General features: G+C 48.1%; 1 protein-coding gene across 2 annotated transcripts in view; it reads right to left on the reverse strand.

Annotated features, from left to right (window-relative positions):
• Positions 1-25181, reverse strand: part of LOC144147216 (focadhesin) — a 263925-nt gene that overhangs the window by 232601 nt on the left and 6143 nt on the right. For both annotated transcript variants that reach the window (XM_077679299.1, XM_077679298.1), the window contains exons 2-3: positions 18403-18480; positions 17641-17831 (exon numbers count right to left, since the gene is read on the reverse strand). In XM_077679299.1, coding sequence (XP_077535425.1) covers positions 17641-17831; positions 18403-18480 — 269 coding nt within the window. The remainder of the gene's footprint in view (positions 1-17640; positions 17832-18402; positions 18481-25181) is intronic.

Consider the following 25181-nt stretch of genomic DNA (forward strand, 5'->3'; position numbering starts at 1 on the left):
TACGCTGACCGGCAGCGGAGGTTCAGCGCTCCGACCCAGCACTGCCGGCACCACGGTGCGGCGAGCGGCCGAAAGATGGCGCCACCTGTGCGCTAGAATCAAAACAGGCCGCGGCAGATGTCTTGGTCACCGATCGCTGAGACGGAAATTATTGCCAAAATAAAGCTCCATATGCGAAAAAGGGGATGATAGTGTGGTGAAAAGTTGTGTAAGGGATGGTAATTCGCAGTTGTACATATATCAGCGATCAAATAGTCGCCACGATACTAAGCCTAAAGTTCCCAACACCCAAGGTTACCCGTGCAACCCCGAGCCCGCTGGCTTGGGAGACAGTTCTTGCGGCCGCCGTCGCGCACGAACTCAATCCACGTTTAGCGCTGCATGTCGTCGCGTGGAAAATAATGCATATTGGCGTCGTCGTCGATTTGCTCGGACAGGCTTCCACGAGCAGTACTTCGCATACCGCGAGCTTGCCATAGCACAACTTGGGCGAGCTCGGCGACGCGCACCGCTGCGTCGCCACGGTGCCCGTCGCCATCGTGCACCGCGCGGTGCCGGCACCGCGCAGTTTTCGGCACCAGTGCAAGGGAACACCATGCGCCGGCCACGAACTGAAGAGCAAAGACGTCGAACACGCAACATTTACAAGCATTGCTCACACAGCTACGCCCATGTCTCCTGCCCAAACGAATACCACTGACAACAGCAGCGCAGGATATCGTTTCCGGTTCCGAAAACGACTATATGACGTCACCCTGAAATGGCCAGACACGCAGGCCGATGTTTCGTCACGCTGAAAGCGATTTCGCTAGTGCTGCCGATTTGTGGAAGCTCACAGGCGGGACAATCAAAATCGATTTTAGATGTAATTGCGCCCTCGGATCGCTGCAAAAATTTCTGTGAGGCATCTGTACAAACTACTGAAGCAAATTATATCATTTTTAGGCATCAAAATTTGGTGTCAGTACTCCTTTAAGGAAAACCACCACCATCGGTCAAGGGAAAAAAAAATTGATCACACTTTTCGCCTACATTCTGTGCCAATGCTCTGTAGTGTGCCAAAACATCTGGTTAGTCTGGCTCCAAATTTTTTTTCAATTTACTATCGTGTATTTGTTCGTTGGCTGTACTGGAGAAGAATGCGTGAGTGAACTTGAATGGAAAATGCTGAAACTTACAAAAAGCTAATTCAGTGACTGTACTAAAATTATTCTGCTGGTTTATCCACCCATGGTCGGGCTAGAGGAAAAGGACGCATGCACAGTGCCAACACTAAGTTTCCTTGCGTCTCACATATTGCTTCACCTATCTCATGTCTCTCTTTTACCGATGCCTGCTCCCTGCCTATGGCAGCAGGAGAAGAGAGAGGAGGTGTGGTGAAGGGGGGGTGACCTGGAACTTATAATCGTGACATCCTTTTTCGTACACAGCACTTAAGCACTCGCTCCTGTGGTTTCGCGTCGCTCGGCGTCAGCCTCGTTGTAACCGAGCGAAAGAAGAAGGAACTGGAGATAGACGAGATGGAGCGAGCAGGAAAGCGGAAGATGAAAGCGTGGCAAAAGTGTGACAGGGAGGGCAGTATGCAAATGCAAGGCGAAACATGCTGCCCGGCTGTGACGGTATGAGAAAACGCCAGAGCATAGGGCATGCCATTGTGCGCAAACTGATGACGCAATCACTTCCTGAGATGCAGAAGCCACGTGCTGTTGATGAAAAGACTGCCGTTCGCACTGCGCTCAAATTTCGCATTAGGGAGCATTGCAATCGTCAGCCACTTTTTTGTTTACACTTTCTTTCACCCTTCCTTTGTTTTCCTGGCTGCTATGAGTTCCGTTCAGGAGAGAGTGTGATCCCTGCACAGTACATCTGGCACTTTGTGGGCACTGAAAGCCAATCGCAGAGGTGACCGTACTATCCAGCCACTCACTGTACTCGAGCTGAACCCTTGCACGCGTTTTTTTATATCTGAAACATAATTCCACTGCTTTAGTACTATTGTGACAGTGATGCCACCATCAAGCCACATTTGCGCAATGTTGTTTCTTGCAACCAGTGGTCTCTGGAGATGGATGAGATGCCTTTCCCGCTCACAGCGGTGTTGAGCAGCTTGTCAAAGGTCAGCAGTATTTTCTCAGCATTGAAAACGTGCGACCTGATAAAGTTCCCAATTTTGCATAGCCCAACAAGAAAGTGGTAAAACAAAACAACCTGTTCTTCGTAGTCCTGAGACAACTGCTGGTAGAGTGTATATCTCTGCCTGAGAAACAGTTGGTGGCCTCTAATGTGTTGCAGCGGGGACTCCTTTCTCCTGCGAGGTCTTCCTTGCCCCCGTCTTCAGCATCTCACATGACATGGCGAGACAGCACAATCTCACCAGTCAACACATTTAAAGAGCTCTTTTTCCACAGCAGGAAACTGACCTTGCTTTGGTCACTAAAACGCTTTCCTTCCAGGTTTTGTATTTTGGAGTGAACTCTTCTGCTCCCTCCAATACTGCACGACTCTCACTGACGCTGAAATGTTTTTGCAGCGGCTCAGTTCATGTTTTTTTCCACAAACTCAATGACAGCAGGTTTGAATTTTTGCCGTACAGTTACTGCAGCCCAATGCTACTTGAAGCAGAATGCAACCGGCTGATGATGGAACATGAGCAACCAAAATCAACAAAAGGAGGGTTTTGTCAAAGCACGTATGGCAAGCAAAAAATGTCAAGGTTGGTGTGACACCGCGGAAGCGCTGTTGCGCCACCATGTGTGAGTTGTGCGTTGTGTGTGACTTCTCACGGCAAAAGAGAAAGGGAAGGTGAAGGGGTACACATGCTCAAGCACTTTTACCTGCGCAAAAAGGATAAGAGAAGGGGTGTGCATGTGACAGGAGAGGTGAAGAGGAAAGAGTGTTGTCGGGGCAATTGAAGCACACTCACCCTGGTGCTTTGCTTACTGCGCATCCGGGCAAAGAATGGAGGAAGAAAGAAACAAGAAAAGAACAAAAGGACTATGCACGTGCAGTCTCGTGTATCACTGTGCTTGCACGCGAAGCCACTGATGCCGTCCAAAGTGTGCTTGCTTGTGCATGCCTGCCGACGGTTTGTCTCCGACACAAGGAATGAAAAATATTAGTGAAAAATTTTTCACGGAAACCTGACTAAAACTTAAAAGTGCAGAAATTATTGAGAGTGCAAATTATGCAAGCAAATACAGTACTTTTCAGAACACACCTGTTCACAGAGCATTACCATACTGCAATATAAAAACCTGACACTGAAAGGGTTAATACTGACATTTCGCAGATTCTAATCACTTGTTCGCAAGTTTGCTTTTTAATACCCCCACCTCGTTAATATTGCCGCGGAGTAGGTCATAGCTTGTGGTTCACGTGGTACTTCGAATGGCGTAGAAGCCCCCAAAGCGAGTTGAATTTCTTCCCGGATCATGTCACTCATACAGGTGACTTGGGGTTGCGGTGTTGTTGGGAAGAGTTTTCGCAGTTCTTCCCTGATGACAGCGCGGATTGTCTCACGTAGTGTGTCAGAGCTAATAGCCCCGGCATCGATCGTGTCCGCAACTAGCGCATTGATGGGACGGTCGTACTGCCTCGTACGAATTTCCGTCTTCTCCATGGCGGTCGCCTCAGACACGAATTCGGCAACCGTTTTAGGGGGGTTGCGGACAAGGCAAGCAAAAAGTTCTTGCTGAACTCCTTGCATCAAAAACCTAAGTTTCTTTTCTTCCGTCATTTCCAGATCCGCGCGACAAAATAGTCACCTCATTTCCTCAACGAAGATTATGACTCCTTCGTTGGGGTGTTACGTTTCCAGCAAAAGCGCAGCTCGCTCTTTTCTCACCATGGTCGTGAAGGTCTTAAGGAACTCGCTTTTAAATTGCGTCCAGTTGGTCAAGGCACTCTCGTGGTTCCCGAACCAAGTTCGAGCTGCATCCTCCAGGTAAAAGAAAACATGCCGGAAGGTTTCTTCATCGTTCCACCTGTTGAAGATGCAGACGCGCTCCAGCTTCTCCAACCATTCCTCCGGGTCTTCAGCGGGGGCTCCTCGGAATGATGGCGGTTCCCGGGGCTGCTGCAGCACGATTGGCAACATTGTTTCTTGCACCATGGTGGTGGTTGCAGCAGTCGTTGTTTTGGGTCTTTCTGGCAGGAGGCCGAACTCGGGCGGCAAACCTTGCAGTCGGCAGCTGACTCTAGTTGGACTGGCCTGGCGGGTTCCAGAGGTGTATGGAGCATAAAGGGTGCATACCCAGCACCTCCATTAGATGTCACAAAGCCAAAAACGATGAGTTGTCTTCAGGGGAAAGAAGTTTATTGGAGCGAACTTCACTCCCCTAACAACTAAAAGAATACACAGGCGGCGAAGCAGCAGTCAACAAAGTGACGTGCGCTAACGAGCGTCGGCGATAGTAATACCGCGGTGTTTGCTCTGCGGGCTTTTTATCTTTCGGCGCGCGTGGTTCTCGAACCGTCGATTCACATTAAGAACATTGTAGATCAAGGAAGATTATTCTACGCTAATGACGTTAGGGAGAAACAGTCTCCTTATTTGAATGAGATAGCCGTGCGGCATAAAAGTAAAGAATAGAACACACGCTTCACTTGGGACACACATAACAGAACCGGGCATGGCCGGGCATTCAAAACAAGCAATAAACAAACAAACCCGTACATGGTTCCCGGCTGATCTTCGCGACGAAATTTTGGAAGTGTGCCACGATGACCCGTCTTCCGGACATCTCGGCACAGCTCGCACAGTTGGAAAAATGAAGGCTAAGTACTACTGGCCCCACCTTACATCCAGTCACCCACCACATCCAGAGCTGCCGTGACTGCCAGCGACGAAAAACGCCACCAACACCTGCCGGACTTCTGCAGACAATCGCCGTCTTATCGAGGCCCTTCTAGCAGATTGGAATGGACCTTCTCGGGCCGTTCCGTACGTCACGATTGGAGAACAAGTGCATTGTCGTAGCGTCAGACTACATGACGCGCTACGCCGAGACCGGCACTCTTCCAAGGGAGACAGCACAAGAAGTCACGAAGTTCTTCATAAACCAACTTGTGCTGCGACATGGCGCCCCTGAAGTCCTAATCACGGACCGCGGAACAGCCTTTATTGCGGAGCTGATGCAAGGGATCTTACGCTACAGCAACACAGATCACTGAAGAACGACGGCGTACCACCCCTAAACAAATGGACTAACGGAACGTCTGAACAAGATGATCGCAGATACGGTGTCTATGTCCATCCACGTTGAACATAAGACTTGGAACGAGGTCCTCCCGCATGTCACGTTTGCGTACAACACAGCGATCCAGGAAACTACGCAGATGACACTGTTCGAGCTTGTTTATGGAAGACGGCCGACCACAATGCTTGATGCAATGCTTCTGCACGTAGAAGACGACGACCTCAACGCCGACATCCAAGAATACCTTCAACGTGCGGAGGAGGCCCACCAGCTCACTCAAGTTCATATAACAGACCAGCAGATGGTAGATGCCGTCCGCTACAACCTCCGACGCCGAGACGCCGAGTACCACCCAGGGGATCGTGTGTGGGTTTGAACTCCCATCCGACGTGGACTCAGTGAGAAGCTTCTGCGATGGTATTTCGGACCCTACCAGATTCTACGACGTGTTGGCCAACTAACCTACAAAGTGATCCCCGATGGTGATTCCAGCACATCACGACAACGCACGCGGCCTGAAGTCGTCCACGTGGTTCGCCTCAAACCGCAGTTTGCAAGATGATTGACTTCTTTTGTATGTTGTTTTGTTGCTGCTGTTTCTTTGGCCTGTCATTTTGCTTTAGCATTGGGTCAATGCACTCTTAGAGGGGGGGTAATGCCGGGAACCATGTACGGGTTTGTTTATTTATTGCTTGTTTTTAATGCCTGGCCGCGCCTGGCTCTGTTATCTGTGTCCCAAGTGAAGCGCGTGTTGTATTCTTTATTTTTATGCCGGACCGGGCTATCTCATTCAGATAAGGAGACTGTTTCGCCCTAACGTCACTAGCGTAGAGTAATCTTTCTTGATCTACAATGTTCTGAATGTGAATCGACGGTTCGAGAACCACGCGCGCCGAAAGATAAAAAGCCTGCAGAGCAGGCGCCGCGGTATTACTATCGCCGACGCTCGTTAGCGCACGTCACTTTGTTGACTGCTGCTTCACCGCCTGTGTATTCTTTTAGTTGTTAGGGGAGCACAAGTTCGCTCCAATAAACTTCTTCCCCTTGAAGACAGCTGCATCGTCTTTGGCTTCGTGACAATATACCTCCTTTTGTTGCCTTAAAGGGGCCCTAAGATGGTATTCAAAGTGGTTTTGTTTGTGTCAGAAATCCCCTCTCTAGTTCTTGTAGAGGTAAGTCCATGAAATAGTAGGCATGCTATCGAAAGCTATTGTTCAGACAAGACAGGACTATTTGATGACTTGTGATGATGTACTCAGAGGCGAAGTGCACATGTTATGGTTGCCTGCCAAAATTCACCTCTATGTACGTGATTCCTGACGGCGACACTCCAGCCCACATTTGTTTGAGGTGTTTTCATTACCATGGTTACTTCACCCGCCGCGGTGGCTCAGTGGCTAAGGCGTTGCGCTGCTGAGCACGAGGTCGCGGGTTCGATTCCCGGCCGCGGCGGCCGCTTTTCTGATGGAGGCGAAAAGCAAAAACGCCCGTGTGTACGAGATTTCGGCGCACGATAAAGATCCCCAGGTGGCCAAAATTAATCCGGAGCCCTCCACTACGGCGCGCCTCATCGCCTGCGTTGCGTCGGCGCGTTAAACCCTACAATCAATCAATCAATACCATGGTTACTTCAGCAAGTGGGTCCTGCATGGGATGTTGTTGTTTTTTAGAGAGAGAGGAGGTAGGGGAGAAGGGGGCTAGCTTCCCGATTTTTGAGGAGCCAGAGGTACTGTGTATACCGTGATTGTGCAAGTCAACTATGCATGTGCGAGTTACTGTGAATGGTAACTTAACGACAAAGGTTTTACCGCACAACATAGCTCCCAGAGCTGGCGAAATGTACCCTCACGTCTTGATTACAGCAAATGCACTGCACTTGGCGCTTTACGCTTGTTGCAGTTGATAAAAGTGACGTTAAGTTTGTTTTTTATTATGTTATTTTTTTTAAATGATGCTCAAGAATACGCCAAATGCCAAGATTTCCCGGTGGGCGAGCGAAATCTCTGCCCCTGCTCGTGCTAAGTCTCATCCGCCTCACATGTTTCAGATGCATTGATGATCTCGCAAAGCTCTCTTACACCTTGAAATCTGGGTGAGGTAATGTAGGTTACTGCGTAACTGTTACAGCATATTTTACTCATTTCATGCTGAAATGTTTTAATTTTTTTTTAAGGAGGCGTAATTCTCATCAACGCATTATTTGGTGCTAACTGTCCCCACTAGATGGTGGCATCAACATCAATTTTTCTTTTTTAGAAGATCTACGGGAGATGTCTACGACTATTTTAAAAAGAAAATTATTGTATTGTGAAAAGCCTAATTTAAAACGTCTAAGATTCAACCTATTTCAAGCATAAGAAAACAGTTCTTGGCAACAAACTTCTTTGTCATTTGCTTTGAGACCACTTGACTTCATTGGTTGCTTGATTGTAGGGTTTAACACGCCGATGCAACGCAGGTGATGAAGCGGGCCGTAGTGGAGGGCTCTGGATGAATTTTGACCACCTGGGGATCTTTAGCGTGCACCGAAATCTCATACATACGAACGTTTTTGCGTTTCACCTCCATCAGAAAAGCGGCCGCCGCGGCCTGGAATCAAACCAGCGTCAGAGACCAGAGAGACCAATTCTCGAGATGTCACTACTTCCCTTACAGCAGCCGGTAAACTGATATACAGAAACCGCAAACGGAGTGCTAAAACATGCCCTTTTGTTTTCAGCGGCAAACGGAAACTCCTGTTTCCAGTAACACGGTAAATGGTAAAGTGCTCTGAGGACACTAGGCGACGCAGTTCGATCAAAAGGCCGAGAGCCCATCCAACCAAATTTTCCTTTGATCATGGCTTGATGGGAAGCGATCAACTGGAACGCCTTGGCAGGAGTTGTTGCCACAACCAGGGGTTGAACATGCTCTTTTTCGCATAACCAAAACAATATCAAGGCTACGCTCGAAACAGAGAATCAAAGAAGGAGCAAAGAACCATTTCGAGTACAACAGCCAGAAAAACAGAAATGAAACAAACTAAACTTTGGTGCCAAAAATGGAGTGCTGAGCACTCGGGGGTCGTTGCTCCTGCGCTCACTGTATCCTTACGCCAAGAACAGGTGAGCGCCAAGATGGGTGTGCAATTGCTTTACACACCGGTATAACACAAATATCTGCCGCTGTATAAAAAATTACACCATCTTCTTGTGGGGAACCCTGATGAGGATGCAAAGCATCATGGGGGTTCCATGTGGTTCCATTGTGTTGCCGTTATGTTGAGTGATCTGATGGTTGCATTTTAATGGCGCAAGGCCAACTGGGGCAAACAGCGCCAAAAAAAAATGGTTAGCTACCACAGATTAAAGTCATACTAAAAGTGAATAGCACCAGAAGTAAAAACAAATAAAGACAATGAGGATGGCTGGTGTAGAGGGCCAGGTTGTGATTACGCATGATACGATATGAGATTCAGAAATTAAACTTCTAATAGATAATTAAAAACACGTTTGACAGTAAACATTGGTTCATCGCCTAAGAAGTGCGATGGGTGGAGTGGGATTTGTTGTCTGTAGATTTCTGGAAAGTGTTTGCGTCGTGTGGTGTGGAGTGCCTTGCATGTGATTAGTATGTGAACTACGGATAGGCCCTCTCCACACCCTGCTGCACACGGGTCTCAGAGACCCAGTGAGCAAGTGTGAATGTGTTACATAAGTGTGGCCTATCCGTAGCCTGGCTAAGGCTACTTCCTTGTGTCTGTCTTGTTTGTCTGTTATGTATCTACCTAAGTGTGGCTTTATAGTGTAAAGTTTGTTCTCGGTTTGTGTGTCCCATGTTTCCTGCCAAGATTTGCGCAAGGCTGTCCATACCAGTGGCTTCAGGTCGAGGTAGGGAACACATGGTACATCTATGCTACTGCGGAGAGCAGCTACAGCGGCACGCTGGTCAGCAATTTCGTTCCCCAGAATGCCACTGTGACCTGGAACCCAGCAAACAATTATTTTCAGTTTCGAGTGATGAGCAAAGGTTAAAGCTTTAATTAGATGCTGGAGGACAATGTTTTTTGTAGGTCTGAAGCAATGTAAGGCTGTTACCACATTTAGAGAGTCTGTAAAGATAATGGAGTGTTCTGTTCTAATTTGTGTAATGTGTTGTACTGCTAATAAGATACCATATGCTTCGGCCGTAAAAATGCTGCTATTTCTGTGTAACATCTTCGTACTGGTAAAGTTTGGGCCGTGTGCAGCGCATGCGACGGCTGAAGAAGACTTCGAAGCATCAGTGTAGAAAGTGGTGTGGGGGTATTTGTGTTGTAACTGAAGAAAGTGCTGTAGTATAAGTTCTCTAGGCGCATTTCGTTTGTTGATATGTTTAAAAGAAATATCACACGAAATTGCTGACCTCTCCCAAGGCGAAATGAGGTCAGCAATAGAACACTTCATGCTCTCCTCAAATGAAATCCCTAGTTCCTCAGCGAGGGCTCTCACTCGGATAGAGAAAGGAGTGGGTATCGATGGCCGTGCTGCGAACAACGGATCGGATGAGGTGTTGGTTATGATAAAACTACATGGGTGGTTTTTTACAGAAGTCGTCTTAATAGCATACAGCAATGAAGTATACGAACGCTGGTGTTCAAGGCTCCACCTATCACACTCTGCATACAGGCTTTCAATGGGACTCGTCCGGAACGCTCCACATGCAAGACGGAGACCCAAGTGCAGCACTGGATCCAACATTTTCAGAGTCGTTTTACATTCGGACCCATAGACGACACTCCCGTAGTCCAACCGTGAGCCAATAAGGCTGGTAAATATGCGGAGGAGTATTTCTTTGTCCGCTCCGTAGGAGCAATGCGAAAGGACCTTCAGAATATTCATGGTTTTGAGGCTCTTCTGTTTCAGGTGTTTTATATGAGGAATAAATGTCAGTTTTTCATCTAGCATCACGCCTAAAAATTTGTGTTCCTTTTTGAGAGGGATTGAGACACCTTTAAGCTTAATATTAGGATCAGCATGGATTCCGCGCCTCCTTGAAAATACAACACAGGTACACTTCTCTGGATTAAGCCTAAATCCATTCCTGTCTGCCCAGTCAGCGAGTTTGTTGACACCAAGCTGGACTTGCCTCTCGCAAACGGACAGATTACATGATTTGAAGGAGATTTGAACGTCGTCTACATATAGCGAGTAAGAAATGGTTGGTGGCAATCCTTTTCCCAGAGTGTTCATTTTTATAATAAACAGCGTGCAGCTCAAAACGCCCCCTTGAGGCACACCGGTTTCCTGGACGTGAACTCGGGAATATCTATTGCCCACTCTCACACGAAAAGTTCTCTCCGACATGTAGCTTGCAAGAATATTTAACATGTTGCCTGACAAACCAAAAGACTTAAGGTCGCTAAGAATTCCATAGCGCCATGCAGTATCATACGCTTTTTCAATATCGAAAAATACTGTCATACAATACTGTTTATGAATAAATGCATCTTTGATGTAGGATTCTAAGGCAACGAGTTGATCATGTGTAGATCGCCCTGCCCTGAAACCTGCCTGGCAGCTCTCGAGAAGTCCATTGTACTCCAGGAAGTACACAAGCCTTCGGTTAATCATCTTCTCGAAAAGCTTGCAAAGGCAGCTCGTCAGGGCAATGGGTCGATAGCTAGCGGGAAAGGAAGGATCCTTCCCCTTTTTCAGGAAAGCTACAACTATAGCCTCCCTCCAAGAGTTTGGAATGTGCCCCGAAAGCCAAATCTTGTTATATAGGTGAAGGAGTGTTAGAAGAGTGTCTGAGTGTAGGTGCTGTATCATTGTATATGTGATGTTGTCTGGGCCTGGAGCTGAGGGTTTACAGGTGCTCAGAGCGGCCCTCAGCTCATGAAGTGAAAACTCCGAGTTATAAGAGGAGGTTGACTTATCATTATCAAGTAAAGACTTCTTTTCAGCCAATTGTTTGTGTTTCATGAAAGTGCTAGTGTAGTGTGCTGAACTGGACACGTGTTGGTAGTGTTGTGCGAGTGTGTTAGCCTGGTCTTCCAGTGTGTCCCCTGTTGTACTAACCAGGGGCAGGCTGTGTGTCTGTTGTCCTTTTAGTTTGCGTATTCGTGTCCAGATTTTGCGAGAGTCAGTGTAAGAGTTTATGGATGTTACGAATGAGCGCCAACTCTCTCGTTCTGCCTCACGGCGCACACGTTTTCCCATCGCCTTAGCCCTTTTGAACAATAAAAGGTTTCCCGACGTGGGGTACCGGCGCAGGATACCCCACGCCTTGTTCTGGGCCTCTCGCGCCCGCCTGCAGTCCTCATTCCACCACGGCCTCCTCTGGTTGCGCGGTGCACCAGAGGCGTGGGGAATAGACTTTCCGGTGGCGTCGAGGATGTGTGCCGTGAGGAGTTGGACGGCTTCATGTACGTGTAGGCGTTTTATAGATGTGTAGTGTAGTTTGGAGATTTCTGTAAATGTATTCCAGTTTGCTTTTGCTTCATTGAACCTATTATGGGAAGGTGAACAGGTGGGGCCTTTGTCAATGTATGTTAATGAAGTCGGGAAGTGGTCACTACCGTATGGATTCGTGTCCACGTCCCATTCAAGAGACGGAAGAAGTACTGCCGATCCTATAGTCAGGTCAAGGTGTGAGTAGGTGTTGTGTCCTATATTATAATATGTTGGCTGTTTCTTGTTGAAAAGGCATGCTCCCGACGATGTTAAGAATTTCTCAATGAGGCGACCCCGGGCATCGGTGCGGGTAGAGCCCCAAAGAGAATTATGTGCATTCATGTCGCCTATCAAGAGGTAAGGTTCAGGCAACTGATCTACCAGCCCTTCGAAATCCGAGCTCAAGAGCTGGAAGTCAGGCGGTATGTAAAGGGAGCACACTGTTATTAATCTATTAAATATTATTGAACGGATCGCAACAGCTTCAAGGACAGTGTTTAAGGAGATGGTATTACATGCAATGCATTTTCGGGCAACAATAGCCACACCTCCCGAGGAGTGTGTGCATCCATCTCTGTCTTTTCTAAATACCATATAATTATTCAGGAAGTTTGTCTTTTTGCTGCTCAGATGAGTTTCCTGCAGGCACATTATACTTGGCTGCTTGGTGTGCAGTATCTGATATATATCGTCAAGATTTTTGATGGGGCCTCTACACTTCCATTGTATAATACTTTCCCTTCCCATTATTTGCAAAAGCGACTGGAAATGTGTGAGAATGAGTGTTCACGTATTGTCTTTCGGGGCTGTGACTCTTGGTTTTTTGAGCTTATCGGATGGTTTGGATGATGGTACCCATTCCTTCCGCTGCACTGCAGACAGATAGGGTCCAACGTCCATGTCTTCGTCCGACGTCCTCGGAGTGCCCAACGGATTGGGCTCCTTGGACGTGGCACCCTTGTGGGTGCTCTTTTCTGCAACCGCCGCCACCGATGGCATCGGCACTGCCAGAAGTGCCACAGGCGGTGCGGCAGGAGCGGGAGCTGCTGCGCGATCCCCCATCTCCACCTCCATATCCGTACCCTCACTTGAGCTTTGGACAGGTCGAGAAGAAATGGCGGATGCAGCAGCGCCCCCAACTGACTCAGTTGCCACCACAGCGGCTGGTGACTGAACAAGCGGTGTGGTGACGGGTTGGGCTGTCGGAGACAACTCAGTGGGGGGCTGGGGTGGGACCAGATCAGACTCACTGAACTGGGTCGCCACCGAGACCAGACGCCGCTCTGCCCCCCGGCGAGCTGCGTCGGCGTACCTTGGAGAAGCAAAGCAGGCAAACCTTTTGCGTGCTTCCGGGTACGAGATGTTTTCGGTTACCTTCAAATTAATGATGCGTTTCTCGAGTTTGAACCTTTCACAGGTACGCAAGTACGCTGCATGGGGTCCTTCACAATTTGGGCATTTCATGCTACTGGCTTTACAATTGTCTGTAGGGTGGTCGTGATCAGAACATTTGGCACACGTCAGTTTCCCCTGACACTGTAAAGTGCCGTGCCCATAGCACTGGCACTTGTAGCACCGACGCGGATTGGGAACATAGGGACGGACTTCACAACGGATGAAGCCGGCATTTACATATTGAGGGAGGTTGCAACGGTCGAAAGTGAGAATTACATGCTTTGTTTTTATTTCCTGGTTGTCTCTACGGATGGTGATTCATCTGACTGCAGTAACGCCTTGCTCACGCAGGCCCTCCAGCAAGTCGGAGTCTTTTTCGTCCTTTAGGTCAAATTGAGAAATTACACCTTGGCATGTGTTTAGACTGCGGTGAGGAGTTACCTTAATTTGCAAGTCACCGATCATGCTCTGTTCGAGGAGAATTTTAGACTGTTGTTGATTCTGTATTTCCACAAGGATTTCACCACTGGTTAGCTTTTTTGCTTTGTAGTTCTTGCCGAGAATGTTTTCAAGAAACTTAGCAATGAGGAAGACTGACTTCGATGTAAGAGGTTCAGATTTTTCTGCAGATTCCATGATCAAAAACCGGGGAAAATTGTCAGGTCTGGAGAATTCTATGGTAGGTAGCGGTGGGAAATTCACTTCGGTGCGGCCCATTTTCGGGGGCCGATCACGTTTGGGGGGGAGTTTAGAAAATGCCATATAGCATAGTATAAAAGCAGGGAGACGGGGGTACTTTCTCCTTTGACCTTACCCTGGTAGTCAAAGAGGTCCCGGAGCTCCCTGTCTGGTAGACAGGCAGGGAGCCCATCGGCCGGAGCTTGACCAAGGCTCCGACGGCCACCGTTAGAGGTTTCTACCCTTCACCTTAAAAACACATCACCACGGTAGGTCACAGCTTATGTTGGGGGGCTCGGGGTCCGAGGTATCGCCAGTACCGTCACCAAGATTACTCAAGGTGCCCCGTGCGGGGATGTTGAGTGATCTGGTGTTTAGTAGCGCAAGAGGGAATTCCGCGTCCGGGTCCACACCAATGGCAAAGGCACTGTTGTGTTACAGTGGGTAGGTGATAGTTCTCGAGGCACCGAAACTCGTCCATCATGTTCTTGTCGATGTTGTCGTCTAGTGCTAGAATCGGTAGTCTCCGTCAGTGTTAGTGAGGTAAAGGTTGTTGACGGTGCACCGGCTGAGAGCAACATACACGCCCGCCTCTTTGCAGCTTTGTCTTCTTCTTCTTCTTCGGCGGCTCCCTTACAGGAAGATGACGGTGGTGGTTGAACGCAAAGCTATCTCTTGATGGATTCTTTGGTTGGCCAATCCCTAGGGGCATCCTGTCACAATCATCATCAGAGGCGCTGCGAACGGGGCATGGACATGGGACATCCCCCCGAGCAAAAGATGCTTCGCATCTAAAACACACAGACAAAAGATGTTTTTGTTGCTTTCTGGTGTTTTTACGGTCTTAAAAAATTGCTTTAATAAGGGTAGGACTACTACGTCACAGATTAGTTCAGTAAATAGCCATTACGGTGCGAAACCTACAATCCCCCACAAAACCTCATCTCAGGGCCCCTTTAAAGGTGAACTGCAATAAATTTTTCGGGTCCTTAAACTGTTTTTCGGTAGTAATACTTTAAAAGGTGCTAAGTGCAAAATCTAGAGGCCCCGAAGATGCGTCACAGCATTGCAAACAAAGATCACGAATTGCTCTTTTATAAACTGAAACTGGAAAAAAGGGCAGCCAGCCAGAATTGACTTTAGAGTTGGGAATATAGTGGGCGCAGCCAGCGGATTCACCCACAGATGTGTGCGAGACGATGGCATGCTTTCGAGGTGCTTTCGGTCGTCCATTTTTTCAGAAACAGAAAACAAGCACGAAAAGGCGTCGGAAAGACTGTGCAACCATTATTGCTTCCCTGTGAGTGGCTGAGACGCACCTGCAGCCATCTGGTAAAAGGTAAAAACAGGCATCGTGGGAAGTCATGGTAAAGCAGAGAGCTAAGAAATAGGTACACAAACAGCAGTATTGAGCTCTAGATGGGCACTTGCACAGGGAATATTTGCTGTGCTGATCGAACCACCCTGCATTTGTGAGAGAAGAAAACAAAACGAGAAAAAAGCCACCGTGGGAGGAAAGCGCCCAAACATGCCGGCTGGGGTGTACGAATTCCGTTTCGCCACATATTACCGAAGCTCAAATCCACAACTTTATTATAATTAAAGCGGAGCTTTCCATGTCTCACTAACGGCGTTTGCAGTCCACCTAAAAACCCACTGCAGGAAAGCCAACTTTCTTGGACTATGATGATAATCAAGGGTGGAGTAAAAGAAAGAAACAATTCCTGCGGTCAAAATCGAACCTGGGTCCCTCTCTTTATGGAGCCGACATTTATCCGATGTGCCATTCCAACCCGGTCGAAGCTTAAAGCAAAGCTTTCCATGTCTCACTGATGGTGTCTGTAGTTCTCAAAACCCACTGCAGGAAACCTAACTTCCTCCTGAAAGGAATACTCTGTCTCAAATATACTGTTTCGCAGGTGAAGCCTGCTTTATGTTTTCGTATCAAAAGAAGAATCCCTCACACGGAGGCTTCGCGTTCAACCATCACAATTGTTAGACCGAGGGGTGCATCAATCTTTTGTTTACACAGGTAGTTTTGTTCCTCTTAGCAGGGTGATTGCACCGAATCTTACGATAAACAATTATGCCCGCCTGCATGAAAAGGCATGCAGCGACGAAAGCACTGCAGTGTCTTCACTGGTGATGTGAAACAGCCACCCTACTCGGTGCTCAATGTTGCCTACTTTGTTTTTACCCATTTTGCCAAATGTAGCCCCCCTTTTTCATTTGAATGTTGCCAACAGCAGCTAATTTTTATTCATTTTTTGATGAAGTGGTTTAAATTGAATCAATTCTGCACAGTGCATCCCGTTGCTGCCATACTTATTCGCACCCCAACCGGCCGCATCAACAGCGTATCGCCTCGCACCGGCCGTACTCGCATATTGCGCACTCATAGAGTTAACCGACCACGGTCGCGCAGTGTGCCACATAGCTGTCTTAGTTGTTCGCCCTGCGAGTGGCTGCAGCAACAATGTATCATCTTGCGTTGGCCATACTAATGTATCATGCACTGGAAGAGCCACCCGGCCATGAGCATGCAGTGCACCACACAGCTGCCGTATGCCGTACTTGCTCGTGCTCCAACTGGCCGCAACAGCGTATCGTCTCGCGCCAGCCATACTCACGTATCGTGTATTCGTAGAGCCGCCTGGCCACAGGCATGCAGTGCGGTGCACAGCTGTTATACTCGCTTGCATGTCAATGTGCCGACCAGCTGTGCAAACAGCGTATCGTCTCACGTCGGCTGACTTGTGTCTCACCTACTCGAACAACAAACGGCCCAGCAACAGGCACCACTGTTGGTGTGCAACCTGGACTCGGCCTTTCCCCCCCCCCCCTTCCTCCTCCTCATCCTCCTCTCTCTCTCTCTCCCTCTCTCCTACTTGTACAGTCAACCGAGAGCCTGCCGCCATCAACACGACCACGAAATCAGTCGAGGAGCAACTGCCGCACTCGCTCGCGGATGGCGTATCGCCCCGCCTCAACTGGCCCTGGCTCACTTCGACTTTGCTCGCTTTGTTTCGGAAACCCCCAGCTTCTTCAGGTTCTCACATTTCGGAAACGCATGAAAGCAATTATTCATGCGAGAGGCACGAATTACGCTGCTCACCCATGTGAGGCCACACAAAAAAGGGCTAATCAGGAGAGATGACGGGAGCGATGGAAGCCCTGACTGACGTAACAACCAAATGTTCACCGAAGTGTTGGCCAGTTGTGGCGACACTCAGCTGGATGCTGCGTTGGCAGGTGTGGCGTGTTTTCAAGCCGTTTTAATAAAAATACTGTGCATGTGTGCAGTTTAAAATTAGGTCACAGAAAACTTTAGAGTATTGTATACCCCCTGAAAGAAAATTTGGGGCAGCTAAATTCTTGTTGCAGTTAGCTGTTAACCGCCTTTTTGCGTTATAGCCAAGGTGCAGCTTCGGTGCATAAAGCCCCCCAAAAATTGCCCTTTGGCTATAACGCACTCCCTGGAGTATGGCAGCTGTAGCCAGTAAAGGTTTGAGATTGTGCACTGACCCAGGAAGACTAGTCTCCCCTGCCTTTCTAAGAAAGTACTGTCTAAGGTTAGGCCTTGTGTTCACCTATTAATTCTATGGGACTTGATCTATGGAATCAGTGCACAAAAGGCATGACTGGTTCAAGCTGGCCTAATAAATCTATATCTAACAGAAACTAAACCATACAAGTTGAAGCAGGCAATCTGAGTTTTCTCTAGTGCACTAGCCTTCCATATATAGCATACAAAAACGAGGAAACCAAACAAGGCTAGGTACACAAAATGGCATGGAGCACCTGCATGTGCTCTTTGCCGTTAATGTCCTTGTTCGAGCGCACAATGCTTGCCTGTTACCAGCAGACCGGCCCCTTGAAATGCCACCTGGTGAGCTAGCTCATCAGAAGGATTTCGTGATGCCACACAACTAGCACCCCCTACAGAACACACTTACCGGTCATCAGGGGACGTTGCTTTGTCGTCGTCGCCGATGGAGCGGCAGCAGGCCCTGCCCAGCAGCTGGGAGAGGGCGTAGCGCCAGTCCAACTGCCCAGACACCACCAGGGAGAGCAGGGCCTCACAGCACTCCTCACTGGCCCTCTGGCCTGCCCCGCACTGCTCCACCAGCAGCTCTAGCTCCCGGCACTGCACGGACAATCAAGGCGGAGGCAACTTTTGGCCAAACTGGGGTGTTTTTCCCACCATGGAAGGACAATATCATGAAGTGCGTCCATCACAAGGCCACCCAACTGAAGAACTGGAATCTACACAGATGGAATAAAGAGAAGACACTGCGAGAGCATCAGCACATCTGTCAAAGGCTTCTGTCAAAGTAAAAGTAAAGGAAAATGCAAAAGTAAAAGTAGAAGTAGATGCACTGTGCCCAAGTCTCTAAACTGTTAGCTCAGCTGCGCACTGATGCCACAGAATTTCTCACAAGCTGAAACAAGGGGTGGTTGCAGCACTTAAAATTACAATAATTAATGAGGAATGCAATCCCCTTTTAATTTGTCCATAAGTAAAACAAAAAAGCTAACTCCTGCATTGATTCTTAAAACTAAAGCGTATGTCCGCCCCCTGCTCCATCAGCCCCAATATGTTTCACCCCTTACTATACTCCTTCCTCAATAGATGTCTCACTCCATGAAAGATGCAGTACACCGCTGCAGCGATTGCTATGCAGGGCCGGAACCAACGAGCTTCAAAGGAGACTCACTTTGGGACTCTCCGCAGACAGTGGGGGCGTGCCAGGCTTGTGCTGCAGGCCAATGGCATGCAAGAGCTTCTGCACTGCCTGCACACAAGAGCAACGAGATCCAGGTCACGAGGCAACAAAGTGCAAAACACTGATTGACTGGGGTGCACACATCAAACGTATCAGGTTCACTTTTGCGATAGAGGGAACAGAAATGCCCTGCTTCTGCAGAGGTGGAACAGGGTACAAGGTGTTGGGAGCAGTCCTGGGAGCAGGCAAAAGTGCCTTTTGTAGCATGCTTGGGGCAGCCACAAAGGCCGTTTGTCAGGGGTCTCGCAGACTGCTGTGCCAGCCCCCTGCCAATTTAGTTTAATTGATTCATCTACTATATCAGCCTTTGTACTACGCACTAGAGCCTACTCCAAACCAAGAACGCCGTTGTTGTACTATATCTGGAAATATACAATATACGGAGTTATCTGCCTTCGGCCCAAAGAGCGTTCTGCGTTATCACCATTTAAAGGGTAGACTTCACCTGCACAGTCAAGAAGACTCAGCGAAGAGGCCCTGCTTCGTGTAGAATAAAAGGCGGTGTTAAACGAACTCACGGCCGTTCCGTAAAACAGGGTGATAGCTTGCATTTTTGCTATCGAACAGTGGTTTCTGTGCGTGCGAAGCAGAACATCGCTTTGTCTTTGCTCTTAACGGGGCTGCAAAAGTTTGACAAACGTACGTTGTAGACTACGCAACTAGAGGGCGTTACAAGCCATAACTAATGATGGACTATCCTCTACACCAGTGGTTCTCAGCCATGGATGTGTCGAGGACCCCTTGTGGACTGGTGGAAGTGATGGGGGACCCCTTGCAGAGGAGGGAAGGGAGCGGGGGGGGGGGGGGGGGGGGGGACGTAGGTAAATTAACACAACTGGAGCGTGAAACAGGTGCCTTTTATTGCTACCAAAAACATCAAACGTGCCACAGTCGCGCTTAAACAGAGTTGCATATCTGCAGCCACATTCAACCTGTTTCGGTATTTGCTTTTCAAGTATGCAAGTCTGGAAAAAAAAAAGCGGGTGAGGGTTTTGCGGATCCTAGAAATGGCTTCGCGGACCCCCTAGGGTCGCGGACCCCCTAGGGTCCGCGGACCCCCATTTGAGAACCACTGCTCTACACAAGTAAAGCCAGCCCCGACATTCACAGGCGAAAATGACTAACTACGTCATAACAAAGGCGAACCAAAATAGCAAGCAAGGGAAAAAACCGTTTAAGAACCAGTTTGTTCAATGCATGCAGCTACGCTCGCAAAAAATGGTCGAATGAACTGAAGTTCAACTCCTGTATGCTACGAACTTTCATGCGAATATTACGCAATTTTCAGTCTGTTTGCAATGTGACACCAAAACATTTCCCTCCCTTACGGTGATTTTCCATTGATTGTGGTGCACCGGCTGGAACCAGAAACAAAACCATGCAAATACGACACAAATAAATTTAAAGTGAAGGCGGAGAAGGCACATAGTGCCTGCGGCACAACAGCAAAGCAAAATCCAACTTCCGTAGGCACTGACATCCTTATTTAAACGAAAACCATAACCACAAAACCATAACCAAAACGATAAAAACCATAACACATTGTTTCAGCCAAGTTTTTGTGCACTGGTCCTCATGGCAGTTGTATCTCGCGGCTCAGTTGCAGCTCTGTATAGCAGGACGGCGCTGATAAACGAGTCTGGCGCAATAGCGACCGATTGGCGCAGGATGGCGCAGGTGAACATAATTGGAGCTCTAAGGCGCAAATGGCGCAGCTGTTCCACCCCTGCTTTTGGAATGCCAGAAAGCCAAAAAAGTTTAAATATTGGAGGTTCGGAGGCAGGCATGAAGAAACACATTAACATAATTTCCCATATTTGACATGCCGTATGTGAGTTTCCCGTGGCAAATCTAAAATGCAAAAGTGCTCGTGTGAGTTTTTCGTCGCCAACACTTCCTGGCAGCACACAGCTCAGGGAAGCCCAGCAACAACTGGTCTTTTGATTCTTGTACTAGCAGATTTATTCCATATGCTTGGTGCCCATCTCATAAACAAAACCGTCAGGTACCTCCTCCTTCCCACCTTTTTTTAAAAGCAAAGCTTTCTTCGCCTCACTGATGACGACCGTCCTGTCACCGAAATGCACAGCAGAAAAGCCAACTTAACACAATTGGTTTCAGAAACGAAATGATGATGATGATAAGCAAAAGCACATTAAGCGCCTCAAGAAAAAAACGGTTCATGTGGTCAGAACCGGACCTGGGTCTCTCACGTTATGAAGCTGATGTTTATTCAATTGCACCATTCCGACACGCTTAAAGAAGTCTGGATTTTGGACTTTGGCTGTGACTAAGGTGGCGTGGGAGAAAGACCATGTTTTATACCCCGGTTACATGGGCAGTTGCTACGGCCGTTAACACACGCAGCTGTTGAATGTCATAACGGACGTGGGAACTGAACGGCGGTGGCAGTGATCATACGCCACTTTCATTGTTCAGTTCTGTTTGGATGATTTATCACGCGACTCTTAAAATTTTACCTCGCAAACTACAAAAAAAATTTCTCTAATTATTTCCTGCACTATATGTTTTACAGTGTATATTTCTTTTACTCTTCGCAACAATTTTTTGTAACAGTACTGGATAAACTTATTTAAACGATCCAATCGGATCCATGACATTGCAGATCGCTCCATTTGGTGTGGTTTCGATGTGGTGAAGCGTCCCAATTCACGATTCATCACTTGTACTAACTGCAGCTCCGCCGTCCTACCAGAGGTTAATTTAGCAAATACGTGGGCGACGGTGTTCACATGAAGCATTTTTTGCGGCAGCGTGCTCAGCTTCAGCAGAGATATGTTGTTGCTGGGTGCAGCCATCTTGCCTATCTGCCAACAGTACACAGGAAAACAGGCGCAACAAAGACCGGTGACCTCCGTTGGGGCCAATCGCCGTTATGTTTCCAACAGCACTCGTGCTGCTGTGTAACTCCACCTAAAGGCTGTTAAGGCCAACTGCCGTTTTCGTTAATGACCGTTAAGGGGCCTGTGTAATAGGGGTATTTATTGACCATCTTTTCTCTCAGAAAAGACATTTGATTTTTTTTTCAGCACGGCTTGATGTGATAGCACTGCAAACTTCTTACTATCTGTATTTAAAGGGACACTAAAGGCTGGAAACAAGTTGGCCTTTATCGATGGATTACAGTGCTGGGAATCTAAACACACCATTCTCCCAACTACCAGATGTTTAATAAGGCAGAAAACCCCAGAAACATGAAAACGGGACGACGCCCTGTACACTCTTGCGTACTATGGCTTGTAACATCCCAAAAGTGGTGAACAGCGAGAGCTCATTGGAGAAGAATCTACAGATGCTTTCCTTAAATAAACAGTTCCTAATTGGTTGAGTAGATGAAATAAATGTAAAAAAAAGCTTTCTGTCAGCTCACCATAACTAAAAAACGCTAGGTTTACCCCCATGCAAGAGAAGATAATATGAGATGGCTGTGATCGCCAGACGAGATGAAGTGAAGGCGCCCTCCTGAACGGCACCATCCGGGAGCCCGGGAAGCCATGCTTGACATTCAAAACACCGCTTGTTGCTTCAAAAGCGGATTTGCCGCAGCCCACCATGCTGGAAGCCGGCTCGATGGGGTCTGGGACGCCGGAGTAGGCAGGCACACTGGCCTCTTGAGCATCTAAATGCGTTTCTCATTCTGTCAGTGAAAAATAAAAAAGTTAAAGCCAACCTCTTTGGCCATAGAAACGTTGCTGTAGTCGCCTATGGCTTGGACACATAAAGGCTAACGATGCCAGCGTTTGCAATCTAGACGGGGCTGCGCTCCTCTAGACGGGGCTGCGCACCCGCTCCCGTCACGAAAAAAATGACGGGAGCGGGTGAGAGAAAAACAAGACTCTCGCATGGAAGACTGCTAGCGCCATCTAATGAGGACTATATAAACTAAAATGTATTTCTTGTTTATATTTTCTTTCAGTAAAGATCGTCTATATTTCTAAAAGAAACAAACTAGGCCATTAGGAACATTAGGATTGATTTGTAAAACTTTTCGTTTCGGCACCCGATGCTTTTTAAGCCTGTGGCTCATGAATGAGTAATTTCCATAGTAACGTGATCAGGTGAGTCCCCCTGAAGTGAATTTGTCAAACCTGTGTACAGAGTTCGTATTGCACAGACAGGCTAAAATATACCTTTTCTCATCTATCCGGTCGCTAAAGCTGTAATTAATCTATAAAGCCTGAAAGAAGGAAAAATCTAAACGCAAACAAAACAAAACAAAAATGTAAATGCAAAACAAAACACAGCAAAATGTAAACGTCTAAGCCCGGTTCATATGTTCATACTTGTCAACTTTGTTGAACAAGAACAAGACATTACGCAAATATAAGACAGGAAATTAGTACACAAGGGATATTTACAGTGTTCCTTTATTAAAAATTCATGGATGCTTGGTTTTTCGATAACAAATGACATTCTACATCTACTGCAGAAAATCGCCGCCTCCTGGCGGCATATAAAAAATCACGCGGCAACAGCAACGAAAGGTTCCACTAGCTAGGTTCCATGTTCTGCTTGGAACGCACGTGGAGCACGGCCATGCGGTTCTATAAACCTTGTAGTCGGCCGCCTCCATTCGCGCGCATCTCCACCGTACTGCAGCGCTGGCATCGAGAAACCCGGCCTGTAGCAGTGGAACGCAGTAAATTCAAACTGCCTTGTGCAAACCTTTAGCGTGTTTACCTTGGGATGAGCGCGACGGTACAGGAACAGCATGAGAGGTGAGCGGGAAAGCAAAGGGGGGCATTTCCTTGGCAAATGTCTACAAAGACTATCGTCTTTTGACGACATTTGCAACGAAAGGAGCAGATACGCGGCCAATTTTTTTCCTGAAGCAGGTTTCGCCCTTTACGATTACGTTTCTTTTTGTGTGGGACATTTCCAATCACGCGAAATGTCACAAGTTTGTGCACTTGTCTAAAGTACCGCTGGGCTAAAATATAACTAGAGTAGTTAGTTATTCGTGTATTTTTTTCGCAACTAAAAGCCTGGTAGATCTTCAGTGTGGATTTGTCTTCGCACTTGCCAGCGATGCGGTTGTGTCTTCCTGTGTTGTTCTGTTGCTTGCCTGACCAAGCCAGAGACGTTCTTGGGGACCCACTACTCGTCCAGTGACCGGCCCGGTGAAGCTCCAGCACGGTGTCGTACAGCCCAAGCCTGGAGTCGACCATCTGCCGAGCACTTCACTTCGAAAGCATCCCTCCGGACAACGGTTGAAGACCCTTATCCATCGGGATCTCGGACCCCCGGGGGAGAAGCTGTTACGAATCGGCCCGCCACCGTACTTTCCTGCATCACTCCTTGGTTGTGCAGCGAAGCCCCTGCGTGCGCCTTTGAAACAGGTCCCCTCTTGTCAGTGATGTTTTCATGCCTCGACAAGCCCAGGCCAGGCACTTCGCTTTCGGCGGCGTCTCAAAACTTCGGCGGCTGCCGGCGAGGCTAGTCTCAACGCTCTTTAAGGACACAGAGGCCCCGCTATCGCAGCAGAGTCCTCCTCTCTCCCCTCTCTCGGACTTAACGTGCGCTGAGGCTATCGACTGCTCACGAACTCTGGAAAGAGCGTTGTGAGTGTCTGTGACGTTCATGGCGTGTTGCCGCTTGTTGGCGTTTTGACCATTACCGCTTTTGGGTATAAATAGAAGCCCCGCAAGTGCTATAACCCATTCCTGTTAGAGCAGCGAATCCATGCTGTCACTCTGCTCGAGTCCTGTACTGTCACCTCGCCCGTCGGGGCATTGTTCTTTGGCTTCAGCTCACCTCTCACTATAAAGTAAACAGTTACGTTAGCCTACAGCTTCTGGACTTCTTCACGGCTGCAACAGTGGCTGGCTGCTCGCTTCACCAAGCTCCCACACGTATGCCGGAGACTACGGAGCTCGGCTCGGGTCGGCCCACCCGGTCCCAACAACTGGTGTCAGAGCTGGGATGACACGGTTGCAACAACTTACAATGGAGGAAAAACAAAAAAATCCCTTATTTGAGTGGACAACTTGATAGAAGACCGTCTTCAAGTGCTCTTGCGTGGTTCAAGTGGTGACGGGAAGCATACACCCTCTACCTCAGGCAACAACACAGCAAAAACAGAGAGGAAACTCCTCACCTTCTCGGAGGTGACATGGTGGGACTCGCAACATGCAACCACGTGAACTCACATGTCCCCGCTGCTGAGAAACAGCATTGGTCAGGAGAGCTGCTACATTCGGGAATAGAAAGTCTCCGTCGCCAGTATCAAGTGACACTCTCCAAAAAGGTAAAAACATTAGGTAAAAACAAATGACGTTTCAGGGCCCGTACGGGTTCTTTGTTCACATATAAAACAAAAAGCTGCTCGGCCATATTTATACATGCATGGAACGTTGCAAAGCGCATGTGTATGTTGTAGGCATGGGCCCACGTGTCCGATTAAGAGCGTGCGGGGTTGACTGGATGTGGAAGGGTTCTCGGAGTAGGCACATTGATAATATTTTTTTGGTGGGAATCATTCTGGCCGAGTCCCAAGCAATGGCATGACCAGTTACGTTGTGGTGTTCTGGCAAGGCGTTTAGCTTGGTGCGGCCATTAGCAACGTCATTTTTGTGCTTTAGTCGCCTCTTGAAGTTTCCGGTTTTCCCAATGTAGGCTGCGTCGAAAGTCTGGCAAGAAATTTTACAGACCACCCCGGGGCATCTTTCGCATTCTGAGCGCATCTTTGG

The sequence above is a fragment of the Haemaphysalis longicornis genome, unplaced genomic scaffold (genome assembly GCF_048455015.1).
Source record: "Haemaphysalis longicornis isolate Haplotype H1 unplaced genomic scaffold, Haemaphysalis longicornis Haplotype H1 scaffold_7, whole genome shotgun sequence".
Classification (NCBI taxonomy): Eukaryota; Metazoa; Arthropoda; class Arachnida; order Ixodida; family Ixodidae; genus Haemaphysalis; species Haemaphysalis longicornis.